The following is a 26,891-nucleotide window of genomic DNA, read 5'->3' as shown; positions in this document are numbered from 1 at the left end:
GGTTTGAAAGAGGCCTTCTGCATTAAGATTGAGTAGCCCTCTCTCTGCAGAGGGGGGAGGGAGACAACACTACCTATCTCCTGTTTACAACACAGCAGCTCCAAGAAGGCCCCACATCCATTGGCACTATTCAGGTGACCCAAGGGCACCGATAAACCTCCCAAGTAGCCTCAATGATTCTCAGAGAGAGTACTAATGACCAGATGACTGCAAGGAATATAGATCCTTCCATTCTCCACCATTCAGTCAGAACTGAAAAAGCTTCTTGGATGAGAAGTGAAACTTCTTCCAGGAAAAGCAAAGTCCAGTTGCCTTTTGCAAAAAGCACCCTTGGGGTAAAGAAGGGTGTTTTATCTCAACATTGGCCTATAATTTAACAAACTTTCTCATCCTAGAAGGTTCCACACCTTTGCTGTGTTTCGTTTCCATTCATCAGTGTATCAATCAATATTTATTTGGTCAACGACCAGCAAAGAGTTAAAAGAACAAAAACAGAATGAAGCAAATAAATGCAATAATATACTAACAGCTGGTAGGATGCATCACAGACCATAACACTCACTTCTTTATTATTATGCTAATACAGTTGTTACCTGGGTGGCAAATCTAATAAGTATAAAATAAAAATAAATGCTATTTCCATTCATCGGAGTTTCCCAGCTAGACCAAAGGAGCTGAGCATTCTGCAACCCCAATGGAATGAAGTTGGGTGAAACTGGATTTAGGATTTGTGAAGTCCTTGGTGGTTTGATGGTTTTCTTGCAGATACATCATTATCCTACAAAATAAACCCCACTCCCTTCTTATATTGATGATGTCACCCAGTTGGGTCATAAAACGTCTCCAAGAAAACCACCAAGCCCAGAGAAAACCAAGGACCCCATAATTATTGTTCTCTTCCTCCTCCTCCTCCTCCTCCTCCTCCTCCTCCTCCTCCTCCTCCTCCTCCTCCTCCTCCTCCTCCTCCTCCTCCTCCTCCTCCTCCTCCTCCTCCTCCCTGCAAACCCGACTCCCGTTTGGCACTGATGATGTTACCTAGTTGGGTCATGAAACATCTGCAAGAAATCAATCAATCTCAGAGGGCAGCAAAGACCTCACAGTTCAACCTGAGCTACGAATGTTCTCTTCCATTAGACTTTATGCTTGCTCCTGCCTTAACAGTGCTCTTTGTGGACACACCATCTTACATCCCTGTCCTGTCATTCCAGTATGCACGGCCCAACCGGCCAGTGTCCACATCCCCGGGTCCTTCCGAATCTCGTTGCCGTCTGTCTAGCAGCCATTTATTCTTGCTATGAAGAATTCATCAACAGGTCAGTCACCTGCACCCCCCACCCATCCCCGGTGAGCCCTTTTGGGGAAGAACCATCAGAGAAGGAAAATGCACTTGCATCAAAATGTGTTAAGCTTTCAGAATCGAAGAGAATGAATGAATGAGCTGGAAGGGACCTTGGAAGTCATCTAGTCCAGCACCCTGCTGAAGTAGGAGAACTTAAACCAGTGATGGCTAACGTTTTCAACACCAAGTGCCCAAAGTCCATGCACGCATGTGCATCCCCAAAATCCAGTGTGGTGCACATCCCTGTGCATACACCCTGTACAAACGTGTGCATGAATGCGTATCCCCCCCCTCATGTGCCCCACCCCCTGCATGCACTCTGCCTGCCCCCAGCATGTGTGGCGGAGATCTGAAGACCAGCTGGCCAGTAGATGCGCATGCATGGGTGGCAGAGCTGGGGTGATGGCTCGTATGCCCACAGAGAGGGCTCTGAATGCGACCTGTGGCATGCGTGCCATAGGTTCACCATCACGGCCTTAAACCATTTTAGAGAAGAGACTGTCCAGTCTCTTCTTAAAAGCCTCCTGTGATGGAGCACCCGCGGTTTCTGGTGGCAAGCTGTTCCACTGGTTAATTGTCCTCCCTGTTAGGAAGTTTCTCCCTAATTCCAGGTCGCACCTCTCCTTGATTAATTTCCATTGTTTTTTTTTATCCTGCCTTCTGGTGGGTTAAAAAATAGGCTGACCCCCCCTCTTCTTCAGGGCAGCTGGAATACTGCTATCATGTCACCCCTAATTCTTCTTTTTTTTAGACTAGCCAAACCCAAATCCTGCAGCTGTTCTCCAGATGTGTTAATCTCCAGGCCTTTTCCCAGCTAGCTCTGCAGCAGAGGTGAAATGCAGCCAGTTTGGCCCAGTTCAAATGAACCGGTCGTTTAAAAAAAAAAATGCTACTGGTTCAGCCAAACCGGTATTTCCAACGATCAGCTGTTCCACGTGATTTAGATTAGCTAGAAAGCAGGAAATCATCAGATTTCTTGCTTTCTAGCTAATCTAAATTGCGTGGCACAGCTGATCCCCTCCCTCGCTGTTGTACTTCCCTCGGAAGGCTTCAAAATGCTTCTTTCTTCAGCACCCAGGAGGCTTCCCTGAGGCCCAGTCGGACAAAAACGGGGCACGGGGGGGTGGGGTGCTGCAAGAGAAAAAGAGGTATTTCTCAATATTGGGGTGAAATCATGAGGAACGGGGCAGATTTGGTATTTTGCAAGCATGATTGGTTGGTACCAGCTCACCAGGATGCTGTTTATTAACTCCCCGTGAAGCCCAAGAAGGCTTCTGGCAAAAAGGCATCTGCTTTGCTTTTCCATCAACCCATTTTCTAGGAAATTGAGTTGACTATCCCGGTGGGCTGTTTATTGAAAGAAACATTGCATCACAATTTTGCATCATCCGGAGGAGAAGGTTGCCTTTCTCCCCAGGATGGCCAAGTTTACAGACTGCCACAAAACGGGGGGCCCCCATTGCAATTCCTTTCGGGAAACATTTGTTTTGTTCTGGTAATATATAAGACAATGTAATTGCAGCTGGCCAAGATTAAAAAAAAAAAAAAAACCAGAGAGAGAGAAAAAGGCACACACAGCAATAAAAAACAAAACGTGGACATGTTGCAAGACTTTGCGAAGTTGTCATGTGGCCTTTCCCCCATTATTTCTGTTATTTATGTCTGGCAACTTCCACTTACTTATTCTTTCCTGTTTGGTTTTTCTTTTTTGTCTCTCCCCTCCTGCGGACAGCCGGGACAATTCTCCAAGCCTGAAGGAAATTCGGAATGGCTGCCAGCAGCCTTGCGACCGCAAGCCCAACCTGCCTCTTCGTCTTCTCCACACCAGCCCTGACCTGATGTCCCGGGAGGCTACACTGGCTGAATCCCGCCTCAAGTCCGTCATTGTCACGTCCAATGAGATCCACGTTGAGGTGGAACGCAACAACATGGCTAACCAGAAGATGACCGCCAGCGTTGGCAACGACAGCGAGCCCAACCTGATTGACTGTTTGATGGTCAGCCCCACTTGCAGTAGCATTAGCATCGAACTCAGTGCTCAGGCGGACCGTATCCTCGGGTGCTATGTGGAAATACTCAAGATGCTGTGAGTTGCTCTTCCCCCATGGCTTTCCAGATATGCGTGAGCACGTGTGTGTGTGTATGCACACCCAGTGGGGTTCTTCTCAACAACAGCAACAATCTCATGAGACAAGCAGATAGCATAGTAGTAAATCTAACTGTTCTTCAAGGTTGGATGTTCAACGCAGCATCTAATTCTGCTGGTGGAACTCCAAAAATATGGAAAAGATGCTCTTCCCAATGGCTTTCCAGATGGTCCACATGGGTTTCTTGGGATTCTTCTTAACAACAGCAAGAATCCCATGAAACAAACAGATAGCATAGTAGTACATCTAACGCTGTTCTTGAAGGGTGGGTGTTCAATGCAGCATCTAATCCTGCTTGTGGAACTCCAAAAATAGTTGAAAAGATGCTCCTCACTAATGACTTTCCAAAGAGTCCAAATGACTTAATCCAAGAAAGTCATTGTGTGCCTATACATGTGTGCCTATGCACGTGTGTGCATTTCCACCTGTCTTCTTCTCAATATCAGCAGGAAACCCATGAAATAAGCAGATGGCATCGCAGTAAATCTAACACGATTCTTGGGTGTTGGAAGAGGTATCTAGTCCTGCTGGTGGAATTCCAAAATTAGCATGAATGATGAAAGGGGTCCTTTTCATTTTCATGTTGACTCCTTAGCACATGTCACAGGTAGGGTAGAAGCTGCGTTTCTGTGCTGTTGACAGAAACTCTTGTTCCATTGGAGGATTATATACAGGAACAAGTTTGTGTTAAGTCAGCACTGCTTTCTTGCAAACAACAACAGAACTGTGGCTTGCAGGTTCAACAACAAGAAGAAATGGAATTAACATAGATAAAACACAGGGTGGACATAGGTGATTCTTAGGATTTCACCATCAGGCCAGTTAAAACATTGGAAGTCAAATAAACAAAGTTGGACTTGGATAGTCTTTTCTGAGTACTCTCTAAGGTGCTGAAACTATGATTTTCAGAATTTCCATCTAGGGTGGTCAACGACCACGAGTGTTGAATTATTGGAAGTCTCATCTGGGTAACTCCAGGGGCATCAAGTTAAAGAAGGCCGCGAAAGACCAAGGTTAAACTCATGCACAAACACAACATCAAACTATGCTTACTAGGGAAAAAAAATAGCCTATTCACAGCAGTAAATTCTGCACAGAGTTTAAGCTAATTGTGCTTTTCTAATTACAGGTCAGATTACGAAGATTGGAGACCGGCTCTGGCCAGTTTGCTCCAGCCCATCCCATTCCCCAAAGAGTAAGTTTTCGTTTTATGGATGTTTTATTCGCTCATTTCCCTGGTAGATAGTTTGCATTAGTCAGAACTAACCAATTACTGACGAACTAAGATTTAATAGAAGACTCTAATAGACGTAGCTTATAGCTGATATTTGTCCATAAGTCAGGGAAAATGGTAGTTAATCAGAACAAGATCACATTTGTTTTCTTTATTTTAAATACATATATTTTGTGGTCCTGGGGCATCCTCACTACTAATATTAGTTAGCAGTGAAAACAACTGTTAATTGTTAAAAATACAGTTTATTTCATCTATCATTTTAAAAAAGGATTTAGGGAGAGTCTTTCTATTTTGTTTTGATGCTGTCGCTGTATAGTCCAGTTTATTATCTACAATTCCATTGAAATCTCCCATCATTTAAACTGCAGCCACTAAGGAATTCTTTTGTTGCAATTTACCTTTTCCTCTTAAAAAAAAAAAAGATACTGCAAAGCTGAAAATTAAAATAATTTTGAAAATGTAAAAACAATGACTAGAGTCTTGGGATAATTGCACGAGGACTTACATGATCATCCCTTGAGCTTCTGCAAGATTTGAAAGCTGGACTCCTAGGCTTTCACAGCAGAGGGGTCATTAACTGAGAATAGCAATAGCATTAAACTTCACAGTACTTTATAGCCCTCTCGAAGCAGTTTACAAAGTCAGCCTCTTGCCCCCAACAATCTGGGTCCTCGCTTTACCCTCCTTGGAAGGATGGAAGGATGAGTCAACCTTGAGTCAGTCAGGATTCAACTGTTGGCAGTGGGCAGAGTCAGCCTACAGGACTGGGTGGATGGACTGATGGATGGGAAGGAAGGAAGGAAGGAAGGGCAATAGTACTTAGACTTATATACCACTTCACAGTGCTTTACAGCCTTCTCTAAGCGGTTTACTCTTGCCCACAACAATCTGGGTCCTCGTTTTACCCTCCTTGGAAGAATGGAAGGATGAATCAACCTTGAGTCAGTCAGGATTGAAGTGTTGGCAGTGGGCAGAGTCAGCCTACAGTACTGGGTGGATAAATTGATGGATGGAAAGGAAGGAAGGAAGGAAGGAAGGAAGGAAGGAAGGAAGGAAGGAAGGAAGGAAGGAAGGAAGGAAGGAAGGAAGGAAGGAAGGAAGGGAGGGCAATAGCACTTAGGCTTATATACCACTTCACAGTGCTTTACAGCCCTCTCTAAGCGGTTTACTCTTGCCCACAACTATCTGGGTCCTCGTTTTACTCACTTCAGAAGGATGGAAGGCCGAGTTAACCTTGAGCCTGGTGAGATTTGAATTGCCAAACTGCAGTCAGTCAGCAGAAGTACCCCGCAGTACTGCACTCTAACCACTGTGCCACCATGGTCTCAGAGAGGGTTGTCAGACCCACCGAAATCTGCAAAAATGGAGTTCCAGCGTCAGATGTAGATGGAAGGGATTTCCCAAAAATCGAAATTAAAAGTATACAGGCACAAGAGGAAAGCAGTTGCCTCAGCAGACGTATTAGGGGCAAGACTAGCCCCACCGAAGGAAGAAGCATCAAACCACATGTCATCCCGCAAACATAGTGTTTGAATCCAGCGAACGAGTTCCTGATGGTCCCTCTGCAGCCTATTAATGACACCAGTGTTTATGAAATGAAGATCTCTCTGCGGGGTGAACATTACGGCCTATAATCATCCAATTTGCCAGCTTAAGCCTCCCTGGGGAGCCTGGCGCCTTGGAAGCCCCCATTTTTTTCCCACCAATGTGCCTGTTCTTCTGAAAGAGAAGGAGAGAGAGGCCCTTGGTGTCATTTCCGCGAGTTTGTTTTTTGTTTTTTCACCAAGGACCCCAGGGCAGACCGAGGATGTGATGCAAGGAGCTCTCTGTGCAAGTGACCATTAATTGCTTTGCTAATGTTAATCAGAGGCAATGGGCCTTAATTGCAGTGCAATTAACAAACACACCTGGGACATGAATCAAGCTGAAAATCCTGTTTACGAATGCGTGGTTTTGGTCTCCTGGACCTAGAAATTTCCATTTGCATCTTTGATGACACACAAGTAGTTTTTCCTTCCTTCCTTCCTTCCTTCCTTCCTTCCTTCCTTCCTTCCTTCCTTCCTTCCTTCCTTCCTTCCTCTCTCTCTCTCCCTCCCTCCCTCCCCCCCCCTCTATATCTTAAGGATGGATCAACTCCCTTTAAGCCTCCAGGGTTGCATGGATTGAGGTATGGGGAAGCTATGGACTTGTTGGAGGAAATTTTGAGGCCATTTCCTGTCTTTTTCAAAAATAACTCATAAATGCATTCAGCACACTTGAGTGTGTAATGCACTTACTCATTTCATCATGAAAATTAGCATGGCATTTCTTGTAGTTTGCTTGAGTCTAGAGGTGAAGCTCTCGCCTCACAATCAGGATTCAATCCTAGGTAGAGGCAGATATTTCTCTCTCTGAGCATATTGCGAATATATCACCTACTGAATATAACTCTGCATTGGGGACAGGAAAGGCATCCGGCCAGCTCCCTTCAAGACTCTCCCCCGCAAGGGATTATGGGCTCGTTAAAAGAAGATGATGATGATGATGATGTCTCTTGTAGTTTGCTCAAATTATTGTAGGATACTTCGTTGCTGCCCAATTGTAGATGTTTCATTTTGCAAGACTCCGAGATGCTCATCCAAAGAACGCCAATTGCCCAGCCTTGCTCTTGATGTTATTAACTTCAATTTAGATCAGGTTGAGTTGACTTTGGGTCACAGGCTCTCTGGGATGATGATAGTCAAGAGGCTACAGCCGGTAATTGAAGCTCATCCTATTAATCTGAATGTTGAGTCACGGCAACTGGACTTATTTCCTTGACATTTTTCTGCCCATCCAAGCAGCTTCTTAAGTCTGAACAAGTTGGCTAATTGAATCTGGAGAAAAAAACCTTGAGGTTGGGGCGGGAATGGCCCTAAGATTTTTAGGAGTTGGACAGTTTAATAACGCTCTTGTTCAGACTGAAGAAGCTACTTGGATAGGCAGCAAAATGTCTTACACAAATAAGAAAGTAAGTCCAGTTGCCATGACAATTCTGCCTGGATGACGGAGAATCTTCATCAACATTCTAATAATGTTTTTCTTACTGAATTCCTCATTTTACTTCCCATCTCCTCACCAATTAGGGGACAGACTCAAAAAAGATGACGATAACCAAAATTCACTGAATTGGCTTACTTCTGGTTCAGTTTCTCACATCTTCATAAACACATACCTGGACTGATCTTTTTGGTGCTCAAACCATAGTTCTCTAAAAGAACAAATTCCTAAGCATGAAAACTCCCATCAGGTCTGCTTTCATCATGAAAAAAGCTGGTGTATCTCAGGATAAATAATATTAGAATAGTGCAAGGCTTCAGATCTTATTAGGAAGTGATCTCTGAAACATGTAAATCATAAATGCAATTTCTGTATGTGGCTCATTAAAGCACCTGGGTAGCTGGGCAGATGCAGCTACTTTAATGAATCTCAAAAAAGTTTCATGTTTGCATTCTTCTGCTTTAAAGTGCTCCTTCTGAATTGAATCCCAAGTATCCTAAAACGTAATCAACAAATTGGAAACCCTTTCTATCAAGGGATTGTTGATCCAAAGGTTGTTTTTGTTCAGATTTACCTTTGTTTTTAGCTTTATTTTGTTTTATTAAAAGATTGTTTCTCCCTCTCCTTCCATTTGTTTTGTTCAGTTTGAAATAATGCCATGTCCTAGCAGTGTCCCCCAAAACATAATGACTCTCCTTAAAGCCAGTGGCCAAAAAAGGCTAGGATGATGGGATTAATAGTCTGAGCTGAGAGGACAAGAGACAGTGTAGCTTCTAAGTCATTTCTTGACATGCATTGGGCCTATGGGTTTTGTATTATTATTATTGTTGATGTTTTGGGGAGGGGAAAACACCTCCATAATAATTCTGTGTTCTTATTTCAGAGCTCTGGCACACGAGAAGTTCACAAAGTAAGTGCTTATTCGCTTGAAATTATCTCCTGTAGTGATGTAAAGGGGTTGATCTAGCCTTTCACAACACAGATGTTTCAAAACTTTGCGATAGACTCTTCGTTGTAAAGGCTAAAAAGAGACCTCAGCCACCCGCCACACCTCTGGGCAACTCAGAATGCAGCTCTGGATCTCAAAAAAGATCACACTTCCCTCAAGGGAAGTTGATGTAGTTTATGATGCAGTAGCATCCAGTCTGGACTGTTACAGCATTTTCTTAGCTTGGACTATTTTGGCTCCCAGTTCAGCAGGATCGAATCTTAGCTGGACTATTTTGGCTCTCAGTCAGGAAGAGAGGTTCTAGACTAGCCATTTAACTTTAATACTTCTACATGCAAGAATTTGTAGAATCATAGGTCTTCACAAGACATTTATAAACGAAGGAGAATAGGACAAGAAAATCCTGCTTATGATGCTACCTAGTCCGGTAACGAAGCTAAATTGAAACAAGCTTGGAGAGCCAACCACTGCCAAATTAGGTCTTCTTGTCCAGCTCTCTGCCCAAGGCAGAAAATCCTCATCCCATCCTGGACAAACGAATCAAGGATTCCAAACATCCTCCTTCCCACGCATAGAATTCCCCCTTGGCTTACACCCAAAGGTTTATGGTCTTGAGAGGTCTCCAGCTGTGGGTTTGTCTGGCTAAAAGAAGCTGCAAAACGGGGAAGGGATCTCCAGGCGTTCGAACGCCAGCGTTTTCCAATCCCCGAGGATTAAAATCCTTACGATCATGGATGATTTCTAGGCTGTTTAGAAGACCTTTTCCCACTGTGAAAAGCCCCAGTTCATTAGAACGTAATCGTCCCCTCTACGGTTCCTTGTAACTTTTCACTTAGCACATAATCAAAATGAAATGCAACAGCTGTACTCTATTTCTTTGGAGATGACCAACTGCATACTTCTGCTTCTCTCTCTCTCTCTCTCTCCCCCCCTCCGTCTTTTTTTTTTTTTGTCTGTTTCCAGGGAGCTGAAGTACGTCATTCAAAGATTTGCAGAAGACCCAAGACAAGAAGTAAGTTTTCCGTCCAGCATGGCCCCAAAAGAAAGGGAGACCGGCTGTTTGTCAAAACATTCAGGCTATAAATTGCTTGGAGTTCCATGATGCAGTCAGCCTCTCGGCTTTGATAATGGTTCCTGAAAAGACTTTTTGGAGCCTGTTGCTGCCTTCTTATAAATGATTTCATGCCTCTTTGTGTCAACATGAAACACGGTTTGGATGTCTCAGAACTTTGGCTGGAATTGCTGCATCTGGAACATTCAGTGTAAAATGAATGCTCCAGACAAATGCTTTGCGTCTCTTGAATAACCGGGACTGAACATTTGAACTCTTGCTTATGTCATAAAAATGCCCGTTATTGTAATGGTGGCATGCACAAATGGAGGGTGGGTAGTTATGTCCACATTGGTTACAGGTGTGGATGGATAGGTGGGTGGGTGGATGCATAGGTAGGTAGGTAGGAGGATGGAGGGTTGGATAGGTGGATGCATAGGTAGGTAGGTAGGCGGATGGATAGGTAGGTAGGTAAGTGGATAGGTGGGTGAGTGGATGTATGGATGCATAGGTTGGTAGGTAGATGGATGGGTAGGTAGGCAGGTAAGTGGATGGATGGATGGATGGATAGGTGGGTGGGTGGATGCATGGATGCATAGGTTGGTAGGCATGTGGATGCATGGATGCATAGGTTGGTAGGTAGATGGATGGATAGGTAGGTCGGTAGGTAGGTAGATGGATAGGTAGATAGGTGGATGGATAGGTAGGTAGGTAGATGGACAGGTGGGTAGGTGGGTGGATGCATGGATGCATAGGTTGGTAGGTAGATGGATGGATAGGTAGGTCGGTAGGTAGATAGATGGATAGGTAGATAGGTGGATGGATAGGTAGGTAGGTAGATGGATAGGTGGGTGGGTGGGTGGATGCGTGGATGCATAGGTTGGTAGGTATGTGGATGGATGGATGGATGGATGGATAGGTGGGTGGGTGGATGGATGGATGGATGGATGGGTAGCAGTGGTGATATTCTACCAGTTCGGCCCAGTTCGTGTGAACCTGTAATAAAGAATGTTACCATTTGGCTGAAACCTGTAGTGAAAAAAAAACAGCTACCAGTTCAGCTGAGCCGGTATTTCTTTTTTTTTTCTTTCCTCCTGATGATCAGCTGTTCCAACAATCAGCTGTGCTGGCATCCCCCTTGCTGTCTTACTGCTTCGCCCAGGAGGCAAAAAAACGGATTGCAGGGGGGGTGGGGTTGCTGGAAGAAGAAGAAAAACCACGCCCACCCATTCACATGGCCACACCCACCCAACCATGCCCACCTAGCCATGCCCACAGAGCTGGTAGTAAAAATATTTGCATCCCACCCCTGATGAGTAGATGGATGGATAATCAACGTAAGAGGGCATATTTGTGTTGAGCATCCAGGACAGAGTGCCAACATTTTAAAACATCTGGATGGAGAACCCGAATTCTTCAGGAACCCCAGACCTAAAATGGTTGGGTAACTGCAACAAATATATAAAACTTTCACTTGCAAGGAGGCAAAGCCGTCTTCTCCCTCTTTCCCATCGGCTCCAGGGTTTTAGACCACATTTTGCAGACTCCTTGCCCTGCTGAAGATTGGTGTTCCAGTGGAACACCTGGTGCCTAATCAGGAGCAAAGAACACCTTTTGTTGCTGAGCTGGGTACCCATCCAATGAGAAGGAATGTCTCTTACTGCAAGGCTGGGGCATCTTATACTGCACCTCCTAGTCGCCTCATCAGCAGGAGCAACAAGGAGGGATGCTGGGAACAGGAATTGAGCAGCATTCTAGAGCTCCACAGGTCTCCTCCTTTCTCTGCAGAATTATTTTGAAGGACGCCTTCTCACCTGTCTTTCTTCTACCAGGTCCATTCCTGTTTGCTGAGCGTGCGGGCCGGCAAGGACGGCTGGTTCCAGCTCTACAGCCCCGGTGGCGTGGCATGTGATGATGATGGGGAACTGTTTGCCAGTATGGTATGTGCCAGTTCTTCACGGTCCCTTTTGCTGTCATGTTGTCAGCTTTGCAAGGTGATCCAGATAGGAAACACAACCAGATCAGCTAATTCTATTTGATTGCAAGGTTACGTTGACAGAATCTTGCAAGTCTCAAAGGACATCTGTCCCCCGCTCCCCTTTACAGCCCAAGAAACTAGTCCCTTCTGAGATATTTGCCTTCTCCCATTCCTTTTGTGGGCTAAGCTGTCCTTTTGTCCTACCATCCCCCTGACTGTGGCTCTTCCTCTTCCTTCCCAAGGCCATTCCCTCTTACCCTTACAGTCTGATTGCATTCACAATATACCAAACTTACAGCTTTCGTACTAGATATAGGATACCCATTCACTCATCTCCTATCTAAAGTCTACATCTTCACAAAGGAGAAAATACACACTCCACATTATGTACAGACACAGATTTCTGCCCCCCCCTGATCTGGAGAAAAAAAAAGTTTTGGTCCTTTTAGAACAAGAGTAGAAGTAGAAGTAGATGAAGGAGTGAAGTAAAAATCTCCTAAGATTGGAAGTCACAAGAAATTGAAAAGAGAAGCAAGTTGACTTTTGTTTTAAGAATTGCCTTGTGTACACCGAGTTACCTATTTTCATAGAGATAGAACAAGAGCCTTGGTGGATAGAACGTAGTATTGCGGGCTAATTCACTGCTCACGGCCAGAAGTTTGATCCTTAGTGGCTCAAGATTCACTTAACCTTCCGTCCTTCCAAGGTCAGTAAAATGAGGACCCAGATTGTTGGGGGCAATAGGCCGACTCTGTAAACCGCTTAGAGAGGGCAGTAAATCACTGTAAAGCGGTATATAAGTCTAAGTGCTGTTGCTGAGTGCAATCAGAAAATTAGAATTTTCAACTTGGAGCATCCCTTCCCTAAAACATTTTCCATAGATGTAACTCCAACTCTTATCATCTCATGTTGAGTTGAGAGCAATAGATAACTCCACATATCCAGAAGACATTAATTTAGAGAAGTCTGGACTGTATTTCAAACATTCTTGCGAGATTTGGCCATTCGCCTTCTTGGCTATGTTGGAAAGAGGGCCAAAATATGTGTTGTGTGTGTTTGTGTTTTTCTCACTTGAACTTTTTTTTTCTCCTGCAGGTCCACATTTTAATGGGCTCCTGCTACAAGACAAAAAAGTTTCTGCTTTCATTGGCTGAGAACAAACTGGGGCCTTGCATGTTGCTGGCACTGAGAGGCAATCAAACCATGGTGGAGGTAAGGCTGCCCTTATCCCTTGGTCAACTTGCCATGCCAGGCGGAAGCAAGGAAGCAGATATTTCATGCCTGCATTTGGTCTGTCCTTCCTTTGAAAAAGAAATATCCTAACCAGCTCTGTGCAATGACCACTCAGGGAGAGAAGCGGTGATCACAAGCTTTTTAAAAGCACAGCAGATCAACAGCGAGTGGTGCAAATGTATCTATCTCCACTCAGAAGTAGTAGATTTGATTGTGTTTTGTGTGATTCTCTTCCAGTGAATGGGAGAGAAAGTGCAATAGGATGGGTTAAAGGCTATCTTGGGTTCAAGCCCTTGGAAGTCAATGGATTTGGGACCACTCACTCAGCCAAGCGTCATTTCGAGAAAAATTGCAAGGGAGAAAAACCAGAGCAAAGGTGGAACATAAATTTAGCAAACCAATGAGGAAATGAAGAATGGGAATTTCAGTGTAGCAAGAAAAGAAACTTTAAAAGAACAGATGCACAATGAAACCCAAGAAATCGGGGGATATAAAGGCATATAAAAATGCCAACGCAAATTGGACTTGCATTTCTTCTTAATAGGACAGTCACAAAAGTTACTCTTTCCCTGGGCGTCTTAACAAGAGAATTCTCCGCCCTCTCTTTGCTCCCATTTTTGAATCTATAATTTCAAGGGTTCCTCTCTTCTATTCTGGTGCTTCCAGGTACTGCCACATCCACTATCCAGACTGTTTTGTACTTTTTATCAACAATGGTTAAATCCACAGTGTTACATGGCAAGTCATTGTCCGTTTGAATTCTTGTTACTATTATTATTTTAAAGAACAAAGTCTATTTATAATTCCTCATAGCAATAAAGGAGAATATTTATAAGTCCTGGGTTGAAATGAAGGGTCCTTGGTGCTCTCTGAGCTTGGTTGTTTTCTTGCAGATGTTTCATTACCCAACTAGGTAACATCATCAGTTCTGGTCACTAGTTACTAGCACTGATGATGTTACCTAGTTTGGGTAATGAAACGTCTGCAAGAAAACCACCAAGCTCAGAGAACACCAAGGACCCCAGACCTCCTCCTCCTCCTGCCCCTCCTACTACTGTTTCCCCTCCTCTTCCTCCCACTTTTCCTTCCTCCTCCTCCACAACCTCACTCCTTTCTAGTACTGATGATGTTACCTAGTTTGGATAATGAAACGTCTGCAAGAAAACCACCAAGTTCAAAGAACACCATGGGCTCCTCCTGGTTCCTAACTTGTGGAATCATGAAGAATTACAGGGTTTGCCCTTTTGAAGAGACGACAAGAAATGAGTCTGGGTCGTGCTGTGAGCCTACCTCCAATGATGGGCCATCCTTTCTCTCTCTTTGTTGCTCAGATCCTGTGCTTGATGCTGGAGTACAACATCATTGAGAACAAGGACACACAGCTTCAGATCATCTCAACCCTTGAGAGCACTGATGTGGGGAAGAAAATGTACGAGCAGCTTTGTGACCGGCAGAGGGAACTCAAAGAGCTGGTGAGCTTCTCGGATTTGTATTCTACCTTTCTACTTTGGAAGGGAAGGTGTTCTCTGGTTTTCTTCATGGGATCCAAACCAGTGGTGGGATTCAAATTTTTTTACTACCAGTTCTGTGGGTATGGCTTGGTGGGTGTAGCTTGGTGGGCTTGACAGGGGAAGGATTCTGCAAAATCCCATTCCCTCCCCACTCCACTCACCTGCTTTTCAGTTCTCCTGTGCAGGGCAACCAAAGAAGACCCAGCCAATCAGCTGGGACTCAATGGGAAGCAGAGAAGAGATGGGGTTGGCAGGGCCAGTCCGAGGTGGTATTGGCCGGTTCTCCAAACTACTCAAAATTTCACTACTGTTTCTCCAGAACTGATCAGAACCTGCCGAATACCACCTCTGATCCAAATATAGGGTATAACACACATGGAAGCCCATTTCAAGACTCCTTTGAGTGAAGACTTGGCTCCTTGCTCACATGTGGTAGCTTTCATGAACGAAAGAAGGACCATTCCTCCAAGACTTGGTTTGACATACAGTTCTGGCCCACAGACTTGTTTCCTGAGGTTCTCCCATCCAAGATTTGGCCAGGTGTGGTCCTGCTTAGCTTTTTCATGATCCACCCAAATTAGCTAGATGTTGCCACCTGCTGGTTGGTCAGAAATTCCACACAATAAAAGAACAGAGACTAGAAATTCAGAGTGGACTCTAAGCCTTAGTTAGTTAGTTAGTTAGTTAGTTAGTTAGTTAGTTAGTTAGTTAGTTATTACTAGTCTTATGTGTCAGCTGACGTGTCTAGAGTAGACTCTGGGTGGTTTACAGATTAGTTTAATTGCTTAAGCTATTGAAGTGTACTCAAAATGGATTCTTAAACAACCACAATTTTTTAATAGAATAAAATAGAACAGAACAGAACAGAACAGAATAGAATAGAATAAAATAGAACAGAACAGAACAGAACAGAATTCTTTTATTGGCCAAGTGTGATTGGACACACAAGGAATTTGTCTTGATGCAAATACTCTCAGTACACATAAAAGAAAAGATACATTCATCAAGAGCCGAGAATCACCAGGTATGACACTTAATAATAGTCATAGAATACAATAAGCAATCAAATCATTCTAGGGAACAGTCAATATAAATCGTAAGGAATAAAAAAAAATACTCCTTTAATACTTTGGCTAGGCATGTCCATGCGCCTTTCCATTTCAACCCTTTATTTATATTTAATATCTTCAATGTGAGGCCATCCAGCTCCACATTATCTCTAGGTGACTCACAGTTTGAAAGGAATGAAAAAGAAAGCAACCAATATCAAAGAAAAGGGAATATTACCAACTGGAAAACTGTCTCCGTAAAAGAGAAAAGACCAAAAGGATAACCCTAAAACCCAAAGGGCCTCTACCACCGTCCTAATCCAAAGCTTAGAAGAATCAAATTTGGGGCAATTTCAAAAAAAATCAGAAATCAGAATCCTGACATTGGGAGCACTGTAGATGCTGGGTGGGGAAACTTATCGTTCCAGAAGGCAGGCAGCATCACGGAGAAGACATTTGATTATAATCCATTGAAGGATGTACTTTTATTTTTTGCTTATACTATCCAGCACTGAGCAATAGCAATAGAGATCATTATATACATCAGGGGGGAGTCCAACCTTGGCAACTTTAAGACCTGGGGACTTCAACTCCCAGAGTTCCCCAGCCAGCCTGGGACTTGAAGACCCCAGGTCTTAAAAGTTGCCAAGGTTGGACACGCATGTAGTAGAGAGAAGATGTGGACTTGAACTCTGGACCTTCTGCAGACTCCAGCCTATGCTTTATTACTCAGTGGTGGGATTCGATTTTTTTTTACTACTGGTTCTGCGGGCGTGGTGTGGCTTGGTGGGCGGGCTTGGTGGGCATGACAAGGGAAGGGTACTGCAAAATCCCCATTCCTTCCCCACCCCCCTCACCTGCTTTCCAGCTCTGTTCTCCTGGGCAGGGCAACCAAAGAAAACCCAGCCAATCAGCTGGGACTCAATGGGAAGCAGAGAATAGATGGGGTTGGCGGGGCCAGTCAGAGGTGGGATTTACCAGTTCTACTCAAAATTTCCACTACTGGTTCTCCAGAACTGGTCAGAACCTGCTGAAGACCACCCCTGTTACTACTGTAGATCCATGGTTGCCACATTTTGTAAGCAATGAATCTGTTCTTTTGCAGCAAAGGAAAGGAGGCCCCACCAGGCTAACACTGCCATCAAAATCCACGGTGAGTTCCCCTTCTGATCTCAGCGTGAGCCTGTGGGACTCAGATTTTCAGAGAGCAGCCGGAGGTTGTTGATGGACAAGAGGAGGAACTGCCTCAGATAGCACCAATCATTTTGGACTCTTCTTAATGGGGCTAGTGGGATTCTGCTCCATCCGAAGGTCCCAGTTTTCCTTCTGATGAAGCACTGGGGGTATTTTTATTTTTATTTTAAAAAAAGGATGGCCCTGATTGGATTGTTTGCCTGTGCTATATGGAAGGCAGTCTTAAGAAAGCTTTCCCCCTAGTTTGCAGGATAGGGCCAAGATACACTAAGATGCTACTAATAGAGGAGAATTATTTGTAGCTCTGAGTTGACATGAGGAGCCCTTGGTGCTCTCTGAGCTTGATTGCTTCCTTGCAAAGGTTTCATTACCCGGAACCAGCTAACATAATTGCTGCTCAGATGAGAAAGAAAACCAGAAAACAAGCAAGCTCAGAACATACCAAAGACCTCTCGCCCTAAGATGGTGTGTGTGAAGAAAGCCCAGCTTTTGTACTGGTGACTGATCTACGTCTCCTTTGAATGGTGGCTTAGATTTAAATGCCCCCATATCTCCACTTAACCTTTGTTTAATCTGTTTGCCGAATTAACCCAGATTTAATCTGGGTTAATCCTACATAGGCTGGGCTTCATAACACACAAGAGTTGCAGAAAAATAGCAAACTCGGGTTAAAACTAACCAAGCTTAGCTAGAGGCGTCTTATGCGGTCTCTAGGTCTTCAGTTGGCCCCGGGTCAACCTGGGATGGGAAGCCAGCCATTGTATTGTTGTGTAAGAGAACCGGGTAGCATGTCCCCACCCACCCCGCCCCACCCAAGGATTGTTAGACAGAGTCATGCGGTGGCACTGCAGAGGCCACCAAGGGCTTTTCAATTAAGTTTGTCCTGATGCAACGGAAGAGCATTCCACGTGGGTGTTTATGGGAAGGGTGGCTCCAAGTTTCTGGATGCCAAAGTCACTGGCACCATTAGGAGAATATGACCTCTTGGTCAGCAGCCTTAGGTGCCTGGGTTAACAGAACTGAGGGCCTTGCCCACTTAGTTGGGAGTTACAGGATCGAGTGTTTCCTTCTGTTTGGTGGGATATGAAAATGGTGGGGATCCAAGCTGCTGAATGCCGTTGGATCCATAAATGTGTGTGTGTGTGTGTGTGTGTGTGACACTCATGTAGAAAACCTTAATATTTCCATTCCCCTTCAGTACAAAGTCATCCTTGCTGCTTGTCATCCTCTTCTTCTCTTCCTTTCCACCTTTCTCATCATCAGATCTTTCTAGGACTTCACATAAAGGGGCAAAGTGGGATAATTTGAGCCTTAGCCAAGTACGCCTTAAGTGGGACCTCTGGGTTAGTTATTCAGTGATCCATTGGTTTCTTTTCCTGCTTGGCCATTCTCAAGAGTCTTTCCTAACGACAAAGTCCAAAAGAGACAATATCTTCCTTCCTCAAACTCCAGCTTTTGCTTCCATGGAGTAAATCACAGGAAATGCCTTGCACAATTCCAGTATCGGGCATTATATAGAAGGCACGTACAGTATAATTTATAGAATTAGAGACTCCTCTGCCAGTCATCATCATCTTCTTTTAACGACTCTCTAATCCCTTGCGGGGTGGAGTCTGAGCAACTGAGTGTTTACTGGCTGGATGCCTTTCCTGTCACCAATGCGGAACTATACTCAAAAACTATATTCTCATCATGCCTAGAGAGAGAAATATCTGCCCCTACCTAGAATCGAACCTACAGCCTCCTGATTGTGAGGCGAAAACTTCACCTCTAGGCCACCTCATCACTCCAGAGGCTCCTCTGTCAATGCCGTGCCCTATTTCTCTGTGGGGAGGGGGAAAGGGGAGAGTTTCCTTGACTGATCTCTGCAATCTTCTCCTTTTTTAGGATGCGGACTTGGCTCGTCTCTTAAGCTCGGGCTCTTTTGGAAATCTGGAGAACCTCAGCCTGGCCTTTACCAACGTCACAAGTGCCTGTGCAGAGCATCTAATTAAACTGCCTTCACTCAAGCAGCTGAACCTGTGGTCCACTCAGGTACGGGCTGTGCAAGCCGCCGCCGTGACGGGCAGGGAGGTTTTTGTGCTAACTCCAACCTGGGACAACCCAGAGTGTGTCGCTGCTTTCATTCAGTGCAAGAAGCCCCCAGCCCTTTTCAAGGAGATTCCTCTCAGGTGCATTCCTTCCTCTTCCAAAGTCCACCTGTTCCGCGCATCTTTTCTTGCACCTCAAATCCCAGGGCTGGGCTGCTGGGGGGTTCGCAGGGGTTTGGGAGAGACCCTAGCTAAGTTTCTGTGCAGTTTGGAGGACCCCTAAATCCCACTTCTGGCTGGGCCTGCCCACCCTGCCCCTCCCCTCCCAGGAGTCCCCACATGGCCCGTTTTGGATGCAGGTAAGTGCAAGGTACGCACAAGGAGGCTGAGGGAGGGCAAAAAAAGAGCCTCTCAGAAGTTTGGGAACTTGACTTGACTTGACTTGACTTGATTTGACTTGACTGTATTGTACTGTACTGTACTGTAGTTTACTTTTACCTTTACCTTCACCTTCACCTTCACCTTTACCTTTACTTTACTTTATTGTCATTGCACCTCGTACAATGAAATCAAACACCATCTTCAGTGCACACCATGACCATGACCATGAAATAAAACAGTTGTTTTAACTAAGCGTCTGCTTAATTATGGTCTCAGGAAGCCTTGGTTAGAACAGAGTCCTTAGTGCTCTCTAAGCTTGCTTGTTTTCTTGCAGACATTTCACGATCTGACTAGGTAACGTCATCAATGCTACTGATGTTACCCAGTTTGGGTTATGAAAGGTCTGCAAGAAAACAAGCAAGCTCAGGTTTAGAGTTCGTTCATTTTCCAGCCACTGACTGCTGCTTATTAACATTCCTTCTTTGTTTTTTGTTTTTTCTTCCCTGGAGTTTGGGGATGCAGGTTTGCGGCTCCTCTCTGAACACCTCACAATGCTTCAAGTGCTCAACTTGTGTGAAACGCCCGTTACCGATGCTGGCTTGCTGGCCCTGAGCTGTAAGTGAAGAAAAACCCTGGTGTGGTGATGGGAAGAGTGGGGACCAATTCAGCGCAGTGCATTAATCAAAGAACAGTATCACTCCTCTTCTTTTGGCTGGATGGGGGGAAAGAGAGAGATTTGTAATAAAAGGAGAGAAAGAGAGAAAATATGTTTGCAGGGAAGGATAAAGGGAATTGCGTGGTAAAGAGACTAACATAGACCTATACATCATCATCTAATGACCGCAGAGTCCTTTGTGGCAACTGAATGGAGCCGAGTGTTTACTGGCCGGATACCTTTTCTGTCGCCAGTGCGGAGTTTTTTTTTTTCAGCAGATATATTTTCATTGTGCCCAGAGAGAGAAATATCTGCCTCTACCTAGGATTAGAACTCACAGCCTCTTGATTGTGAGGTGAGAGCTCCACCTCTAGGTCACCACAGCACTCATTAACATAGCCCACGTATGATCCACATTACAAAATGGAAAGAAAATAAAAATGATCAGTTCGTTGCTCCTTAGAATTAATCATTCCATGTTTGGAATTATCACTTTTGCAACTAATGGTGATAATCTCGCAAGGTAGAGTTTCTAGATTCAAGATTTGAAGTCGTACAAAAAGTAAGAAGGAAATCAGAACCAAAGAAGCTTCTTGAATGAGAAGCAAGATGTCTTCAAGGAAAAACAAAGTCCCCCTCCTTTTTTTTTGGACAAAGCACATTTGGGATAATAATGAAGTCCAACAGGCAGATCCAGAGGATTTATTGTGGGCTTACCTATCTTTTCAAATATAGGAAATCTCATTTCGGATAATAAGTAATATATGTAGATTTAAAAAAAAAACATTTTCCCCATACATTACACAGATTAAAGCTCGAACACATGAGCAGATATTAAATGAACAATATTTTGGTTGTTTAATCCTTTGTACAGCTGCAGTGAAGTCTATTTACATTACTGAAATGGGAGTTGTTGGCTTTTGGGGATTTGTGTGTGTGTTTGTGTCTCTGAATCAGTGTTGACTGCTGGTGACTCTCTGAACTACTCCCTGCAGTTTTCTCGCCACAGTTTTGGAGTAATTCAATGCCTGTGAATTTGATTTCTTGTAATTCTTCAATTTGATAGTTTTTAAAGCAATAATATTGCTTGTTTGTGGCCAAGTGCATTGGATGAATCTAACTTACTATGGTTTGTAAAGCACATGTTACTACTTTTCCTGTTTTACAAACTCAATGAAGTAAGGGATTTTCCTATCAAGGAGCAGCGGATTTTGTCATCTCCAAAGTCATTTTCTAAAAAAAATGTCAAGATTCTATATTATGTGTTTGTGGAGAAAATATTGCTCAGTCAATACTTAAGGTTTGACAGCCTGTGATATACACACTTTAAAATATCCATGAAATTACCATCCAACATCAGAACCAAAAAATCAATTATGTGCATTGCTGTCCCGGTTAATTTTTTCCCCTCACCAAATGCACTATGGAAGAGGATGATTTTTACCAGCTCCAAAATCTTTGTAGTTGTTTGCAAAGAGTCAATTCCAATTTGTTAGCACCTCATCAAATCAGAATAGAAGGGACCTTGGAGGTCTACTAGTCCAACCCCCCTGCTCAAACAAGAAGATATTGGAGAGGATTGGACAAATGGCTGTCCAATCTCTTCTTAAAAACCTCCAGTGATGAAGCCCCTATAACTTCTGGAGGCAACTTCTGTTTCACTGGTTAATTGTCCTCACTGTTAGGAAGCTTCTCCTTAATCCAGGTTGCCTTTCTCCTTGATTAGTTTCCATCCATTGTTTCTTGTCCTGCCTTGAGGTCCTTTGGAGAATAGGTTGACCCCTTTCTCCTTTGTGGCTGCCCCTCAAAATATTGAAATACTGCTATCATGTCACCCAAAAGTCCTTCTTTTCTCTCTACTGGCCATATCCAATTTCTCCAAACGTTCTTCATATGCTTTTGTCTCCGGTCCCTTAATCCTTTAATCAAGGAAAACATAAAATGTTGGATCAGCTTTCTGAAATTAATTTCGGGGACAAGTTGATCCAAAATGAAGGGGTTAAGTGCTCTTTAAAGTCCAGATGTTGATTTTGACTGCAGGATGTCAACTGCCAGTCCTCAACCATTTCCCATTTTTAATGCCATCCTTTGCAATCCACATACAGACCAACATCCTTCTGTGTTTATTTCCTAGCCATGAAAAGCCTCTGTAGTTTAAACATGAACAGCACCAAGCTCTCAGCAGATACCTACGAAGACCTCAAGGTATGTTGCATTTCTAAAGCATCCTTCATGTATCTGTAACCAGGTGTTGGGGGGCAATGTTTTTAGCCAGTGTCAGAAGGACAAGAAGCTAGTTTGCAAAAATTAATTTACATATTCATTGCTGATACAGTTCTATAGAGGAATTGTTGAGCCTGTCATTTGTGCCTCAATAACTGTCTGGTTTGTCGCAGCAACCAAACAGGACAGGTACAGACTTTAAAGGAATAGTTAGGACTGCAGAAAAAACAATTGCAACCAGTCTGCCTTCCATTGTGGACCTGTATACTGCATGAACCAGAAAGATAGCCGAGAAAATACCTACAGACCACTCACATCCTGGACATGAACTGTTTCAACTTCTCCCCTCAGGATGCCACGATAAAACACTGCATGCCAAAATAACCAAACATAAAGATAGTTTATCCCCCATGCCACCACTCTGCTGAACCCTTAATTCCCATAGCACTGACTCATTTCTCATCTTTTCTCATCTTTCTTGCTATCTTCTCCTGTTTGTTTCTTATGACTTATCAATTGTTGTTTGTAACTTATGATTAACGGTTGTAACTATGATTTATGACCTATTACTGCTGTTTATATGTACACCGTGAACTTATGCACTAGAGACAGATTCCTTGGGTTTCCAATCACACTCAGTCAATAAAGAATTGTATTCTATTCCTATTCCATTCTTAGTTCGATCCAATTCTATTTTCTATTCTATTTTCTGTTCTTTTCTTTTCTCTATTCTATTCTATTTTCCATTCTGTTCTATATTCCATTCTATTCCATTCCCATTCCTATTCCATTCTTGAGTTGATTTTCTATTCTATTTTCTATTCCTATTTTCTATTCTGTTCTTTTTTCTCTCTATTCTAATCTGTTCTATATTCTATTCCATTCTATCCCATTCCGATTCCATTCTCAGTTCAATTCAATTCTATTTTCTGTTCTATTTTCTATTATGTTCTATTTTCTATTCTATTTTCTATTCTGTTCTTTACTTTTCTCTATTCTATTTTCCATTCTGTTCTATATTCTATTCCATTCTATTCCATTCCTATTCCCATTCCTATTCCATTCTCAAGTTGATTTTCTATTCTATTTTCTATTCTTTTCTCTATTCTATGCTATGCTATGATACACTACACTACTTCTATTCCACCCCTATCCCATGTTGTCGCAAAGCCATTACAGTCAATCACCGTGTGCCTGGCCAATTAGCAATCACATGACAATGTATAGCTCCTGTTTCTTTACAGTTGCCACCTGCACAGTACATTATAGCAGCTTTAACAAACAGAACTTGTAGAACATGACAAACTTCCTTATCATACAGGCAGTCCTTAATTGAACAATGGAGGATTTTTAAATAATTATTTGAAGTTACAACATTCTCAGGGGAAAAAACGACTTACAAGCAGGCCGAGAGAGCACCCAGGAGCCCTCATGTAATGAATTCTCCATCTTTCTTTCTATCTCATCTCTCGTTTTTCTTTCTTTTCCTCCCCACCAGGCTAAATTGCCCAATTTGAAGGAAGTGGACGTCCGCTATACTGAAGCTTGGTGAAGAAAAAAAAAATCCCCCGTGGCGCATTTGTAGAAATTTTTTTTTCTTTTTGACAGGGAGAGAAGAGAATGATTTCTAAACCATAAAAAAAAAAAGCAGAGAACTTAGACTTTTGGCATTTGCCTCTAGAGAGCAGGTTTCTGAGGACATCCATATTTTTAGGTGCTCCGTGTGTGAAATAGTGAAGTATGATATATTTTTTTTTCCTTTTTCCGGGTGGAAATTCACACACCAGACCTAATTCTTTCAGCTTCGTACTCTCGAATTCAACATTGTTTAAATTAAGGGGCAGGAAGTGAAGAAGGCAAGACTGAATAGCCGGAATAAGATTTTGGGGTGGGGCGGTTTAGGGGAACGGGGAGGGTCATCTCTCGGTTCTGGTTTGCTCTCTCTTTTTTTTTTGTACTTTTTTAAAATTGTGTGTCAATATTTTTTTTTTTGTACACAAGAACATGCACCGTGTTTTTTTTTCCGGTTTTCTTTTAACCTTGGCCTTTTCTGTAGATGCTTTCCCATATCTTTTGTTCTTCAGCGAGAAATAGAAAGGAAAAACGAAAAAGAAGAAGAACATAGGCGGAAAATCAAGAGAAGAAACATTAGCAACAGCTCATCCAATTTCTTTCCTCCCCTTGTTTGTTCGTTCGTTTGGTCCTTTCAATCCTTATGCAAAGTGATGTTCTTTGTAAATACAATTTACATAATACGCCTATTTAAAAGAAAAAAGAAAAAAGGAAGAAAGTTCAGAAAGAACAGGTCTGGGACCTGTCTTTTATTTATGACTTGTTAATTCATTGTTTGTTTCATTATTTTTGTTTTGTTTCGCGAAGAGTACGGTGTAAACAACTTTGGCGTCTTTTGGTTGTTGTTGTTGCGCTTAAAAAGGCAGACCAAAAGAGAATTGCCCCTCCTGTATTCTGTATTATATACATCCTTGGTCCAGCCCATCTTAACTTTTTTTTTTTGTTGTTTATATATGCCTCGAGTTCTTTCGACCAGGGGAAAAGAATATACTTGCATAGATGTGCATATATCTGTGTGTGTATGTGTATAGACAACACACACACACACACACACACATATGCATATACACACATATAAGAGAACACTGGGTGGGCTGTTGGGAATAAATTTTTGAATTCCTAAAGCCGCATTTTCAGATTATGCTAGATGTAGGAATTAGGACGGGTAATTATACCACTTCTGTTTATATATATATGATTGTTTCTAAGGGTAGGGAAAATGCTTAGGTTTTTACCTGGGAGTGAAGATTGAGCGGTCAATCGTTTGAGTTAGGATTTGCCAAGGTTTGGTTTCTGTTTTATGTCCAAAATTTCAAGGGCAAATTTCACCTTTCCGTGCATCCCCTTTTAGGGAGGTGTTTTCCACTGGTTCTCTCCTCAACTATTGGCTCGTGTTTCATGGAAACGCTCCTGCCATATTGGTCTACAGCTGGCCATCAGCCCCGTAGAAAATTCTAGAAGCTGCTAGGCCTATTGGGCTACAGGGAGAGGAAGGTTAGTTCAGAATCAATGTGGCCTTTTAACATCCAGAGATGGGCACTGAATTGTCTTTCCTGTGTTCAGTTTCTCAGAGCCTCTGGTGATTTCGCGATGAAGGCACCGGGCTAGAGATCAGGAGATGGTGAATAGAATAGAATAATAGAGTTGGAAGGGACCTTGGAGGTCTTCTAGTCCAACCCCCTGCCTAGGCAGGAAACCCTACACCACTTCAGACGAATGGTTATCCAACATCTTTTAAAAAACTTCCAGTGTTGGAGCATTCACGACTTCTGGAGACAAGTTGTTCCACTGATTAATTGTTCTAACGGTCAGGAAATGTCTCCTTAGTTCTAGTTCCATCTCAGATATGAGAGCCAGCTGGGCGATTTTGGGCTAGACCTTTTCTCTCAGCTCAGCCTACCTCCCAGGGTTGTTATTTTTGGAGAAAAAAGAGGAGGAAGGAGTATTAAGTACGTTCGCCGGATTAAGACGGGATAAAAATCTAATGAATAAATAAATAAATCCCCCTGAAAGTATGACCACTATCTTAACTTTTCTTCATCCTCCTATGCGATTATTCAGATACGTGATAAAAGTTTTTTTTTTTAAGTGTTTTCTTTTAAAAATACGCTTTTGGTTTTATTTTATTTTTCCATGCTAGGCTTTCTTTCAATGAAACAGTCGCTTCAATCCTTGGGTTGTTGTTTTTTTAAATAATAATAATAAGGCAAAGGTTTTGTCTTATGTTCCTTTTCAAAGTTAATGCAGGTAAATATAAATATTCAGTTCTTTTGGCGATGTAAGAGATTTTAAAAAACCAGGTATGCTTATAAACACACACACAGATGCGCATAAATAAATAAATAAATAAAAATCTTTGGTTTTTTTTCCTCTTGAATGTGGTTGGATCATTCCACATTTCAAATCCCTTGTATTTCTGAACTCTCTGTTTTTATAACCATATCAACAACAACAAAAAACCCACCATTGGTTCGAGTCTTAATTCGTATGTTGTGCCACAAATGTTTCAGGGTGATGTTCATTGTTTGAATTTTTTGGCCGGGGGGGGGAATGGGACGACAGGTGTGTTTAGTCAAGATTGTGCCCCCCTCACTTTTTGTATGGGTCCCAGGCACCTAAAATAAAAAAAAGCTTGAGTGGTTCAATTGTGCAGCCATCTTGATTTCTTTTCTTCTTTTTTAACACAGACACAACCCCACAAATGCTCCTGTTTCTGCCTTATACCCCTTAATCCTGTTCGATAAAACTCAGTGAGGGGAAGAAAGAGACAAAAAAAAAACCAACAACTAATGCCAACATTTTATCCTTAGCTGCTTTTACTGATGGATTGCTACTACTGTTCTGTAGCCATGTTTAAAAGAGAAAATAATTTTAAAAAAAGCGTGGAATAATTTCAGGCGACAAAAATAAATAAACTGTAACTGAATATCTTTTAGGAGTGTTTGCTGCCTTTTCTTTGAGTAGGAGAAGTCTCGACCCAGCCAACCTGTGGCACATGGCCTAGAGTAGAATTTGAGGTTCCAAGACGTTTCCTGAGAAATTTTAAGCAGAAGCTAGTCTTGTTAAGGAGTTAGTCTGAAGTAGAGAATCTGTCATGCCTCTTGTTGGAGTCTGAATCTGAGGAGGAAGATGAACAGCTGACAGGGAGTGGGAGTGTGGCTCCATTGGCTGTGTAGGAGGCTGTGGAAGGGCAAAGTCCAACTGGGCAGAGCAGAGAAAAGGTAGAAGAAGGGAGAGGGGGTTCAGAGGAAGACTCAGGCCCACCCCCTCTTCATCCTAGGGCACGCAGGGAAGAACGGAGAAGAGAGCAACGTGGGTTGCGTG

At 43.0% G+C, this 26,891-nt stretch overlaps 1 protein-coding gene across 2 annotated transcripts in view; it reads left to right on the top strand.

The window, feature by feature from the left end:
* Positions 1-26,500, top strand: part of CMIP (c-Maf inducing protein) — a 166,353-nt gene extending 139,853 nt beyond the window's left edge. For both annotated transcript variants that reach the window (XM_026714138.2, XM_087940549.1), the window contains exons 9-21: positions 1,209-1,313; positions 3,072-3,425; positions 4,616-4,681; positions 8,625-8,651; positions 9,654-9,702; positions 11,574-11,681; positions 12,815-12,931; positions 14,284-14,424; positions 16,618-16,665; positions 18,594-18,740; positions 19,627-19,732; positions 21,907-21,977; positions 23,494-26,500. In XM_026714138.2, the coding sequence (XP_026569923.1) occupies positions 1,209-1,313; positions 3,072-3,425; positions 4,616-4,681; positions 8,625-8,651; positions 9,654-9,702; positions 11,574-11,681; positions 12,815-12,931; positions 14,284-14,424; positions 16,618-16,665; positions 18,594-18,740; positions 19,627-19,732; positions 21,907-21,977; positions 23,494-23,547 (1,393 nt within the window). In that variant the 3' untranslated portion in view covers positions 23,548-26,500. The remainder of the gene's footprint in view (positions 1-1,208; positions 1,314-3,071; positions 3,426-4,615; positions 4,682-8,624; positions 8,652-9,653; positions 9,703-11,573; positions 11,682-12,814; positions 12,932-14,283; positions 14,425-16,617; positions 16,666-18,593; positions 18,741-19,626; positions 19,733-21,906; positions 21,978-23,493) is intronic.
* Positions 26,501-26,891: the final 391 nt, after the last annotated feature.

The sequence above is a fragment of the Pseudonaja textilis genome, chromosome 11 (genome assembly GCF_049901715.1).
Source record: "Pseudonaja textilis isolate UNSWEBS1 chromosome 11, rPseTex1.2, whole genome shotgun sequence".
In the NCBI taxonomy this organism is placed as follows: Eukaryota; Metazoa; Chordata; class Lepidosauria; order Squamata; family Elapidae; genus Pseudonaja; species Pseudonaja textilis.
This window is presented reverse-complemented; position numbering and strand designations above follow the sequence as displayed.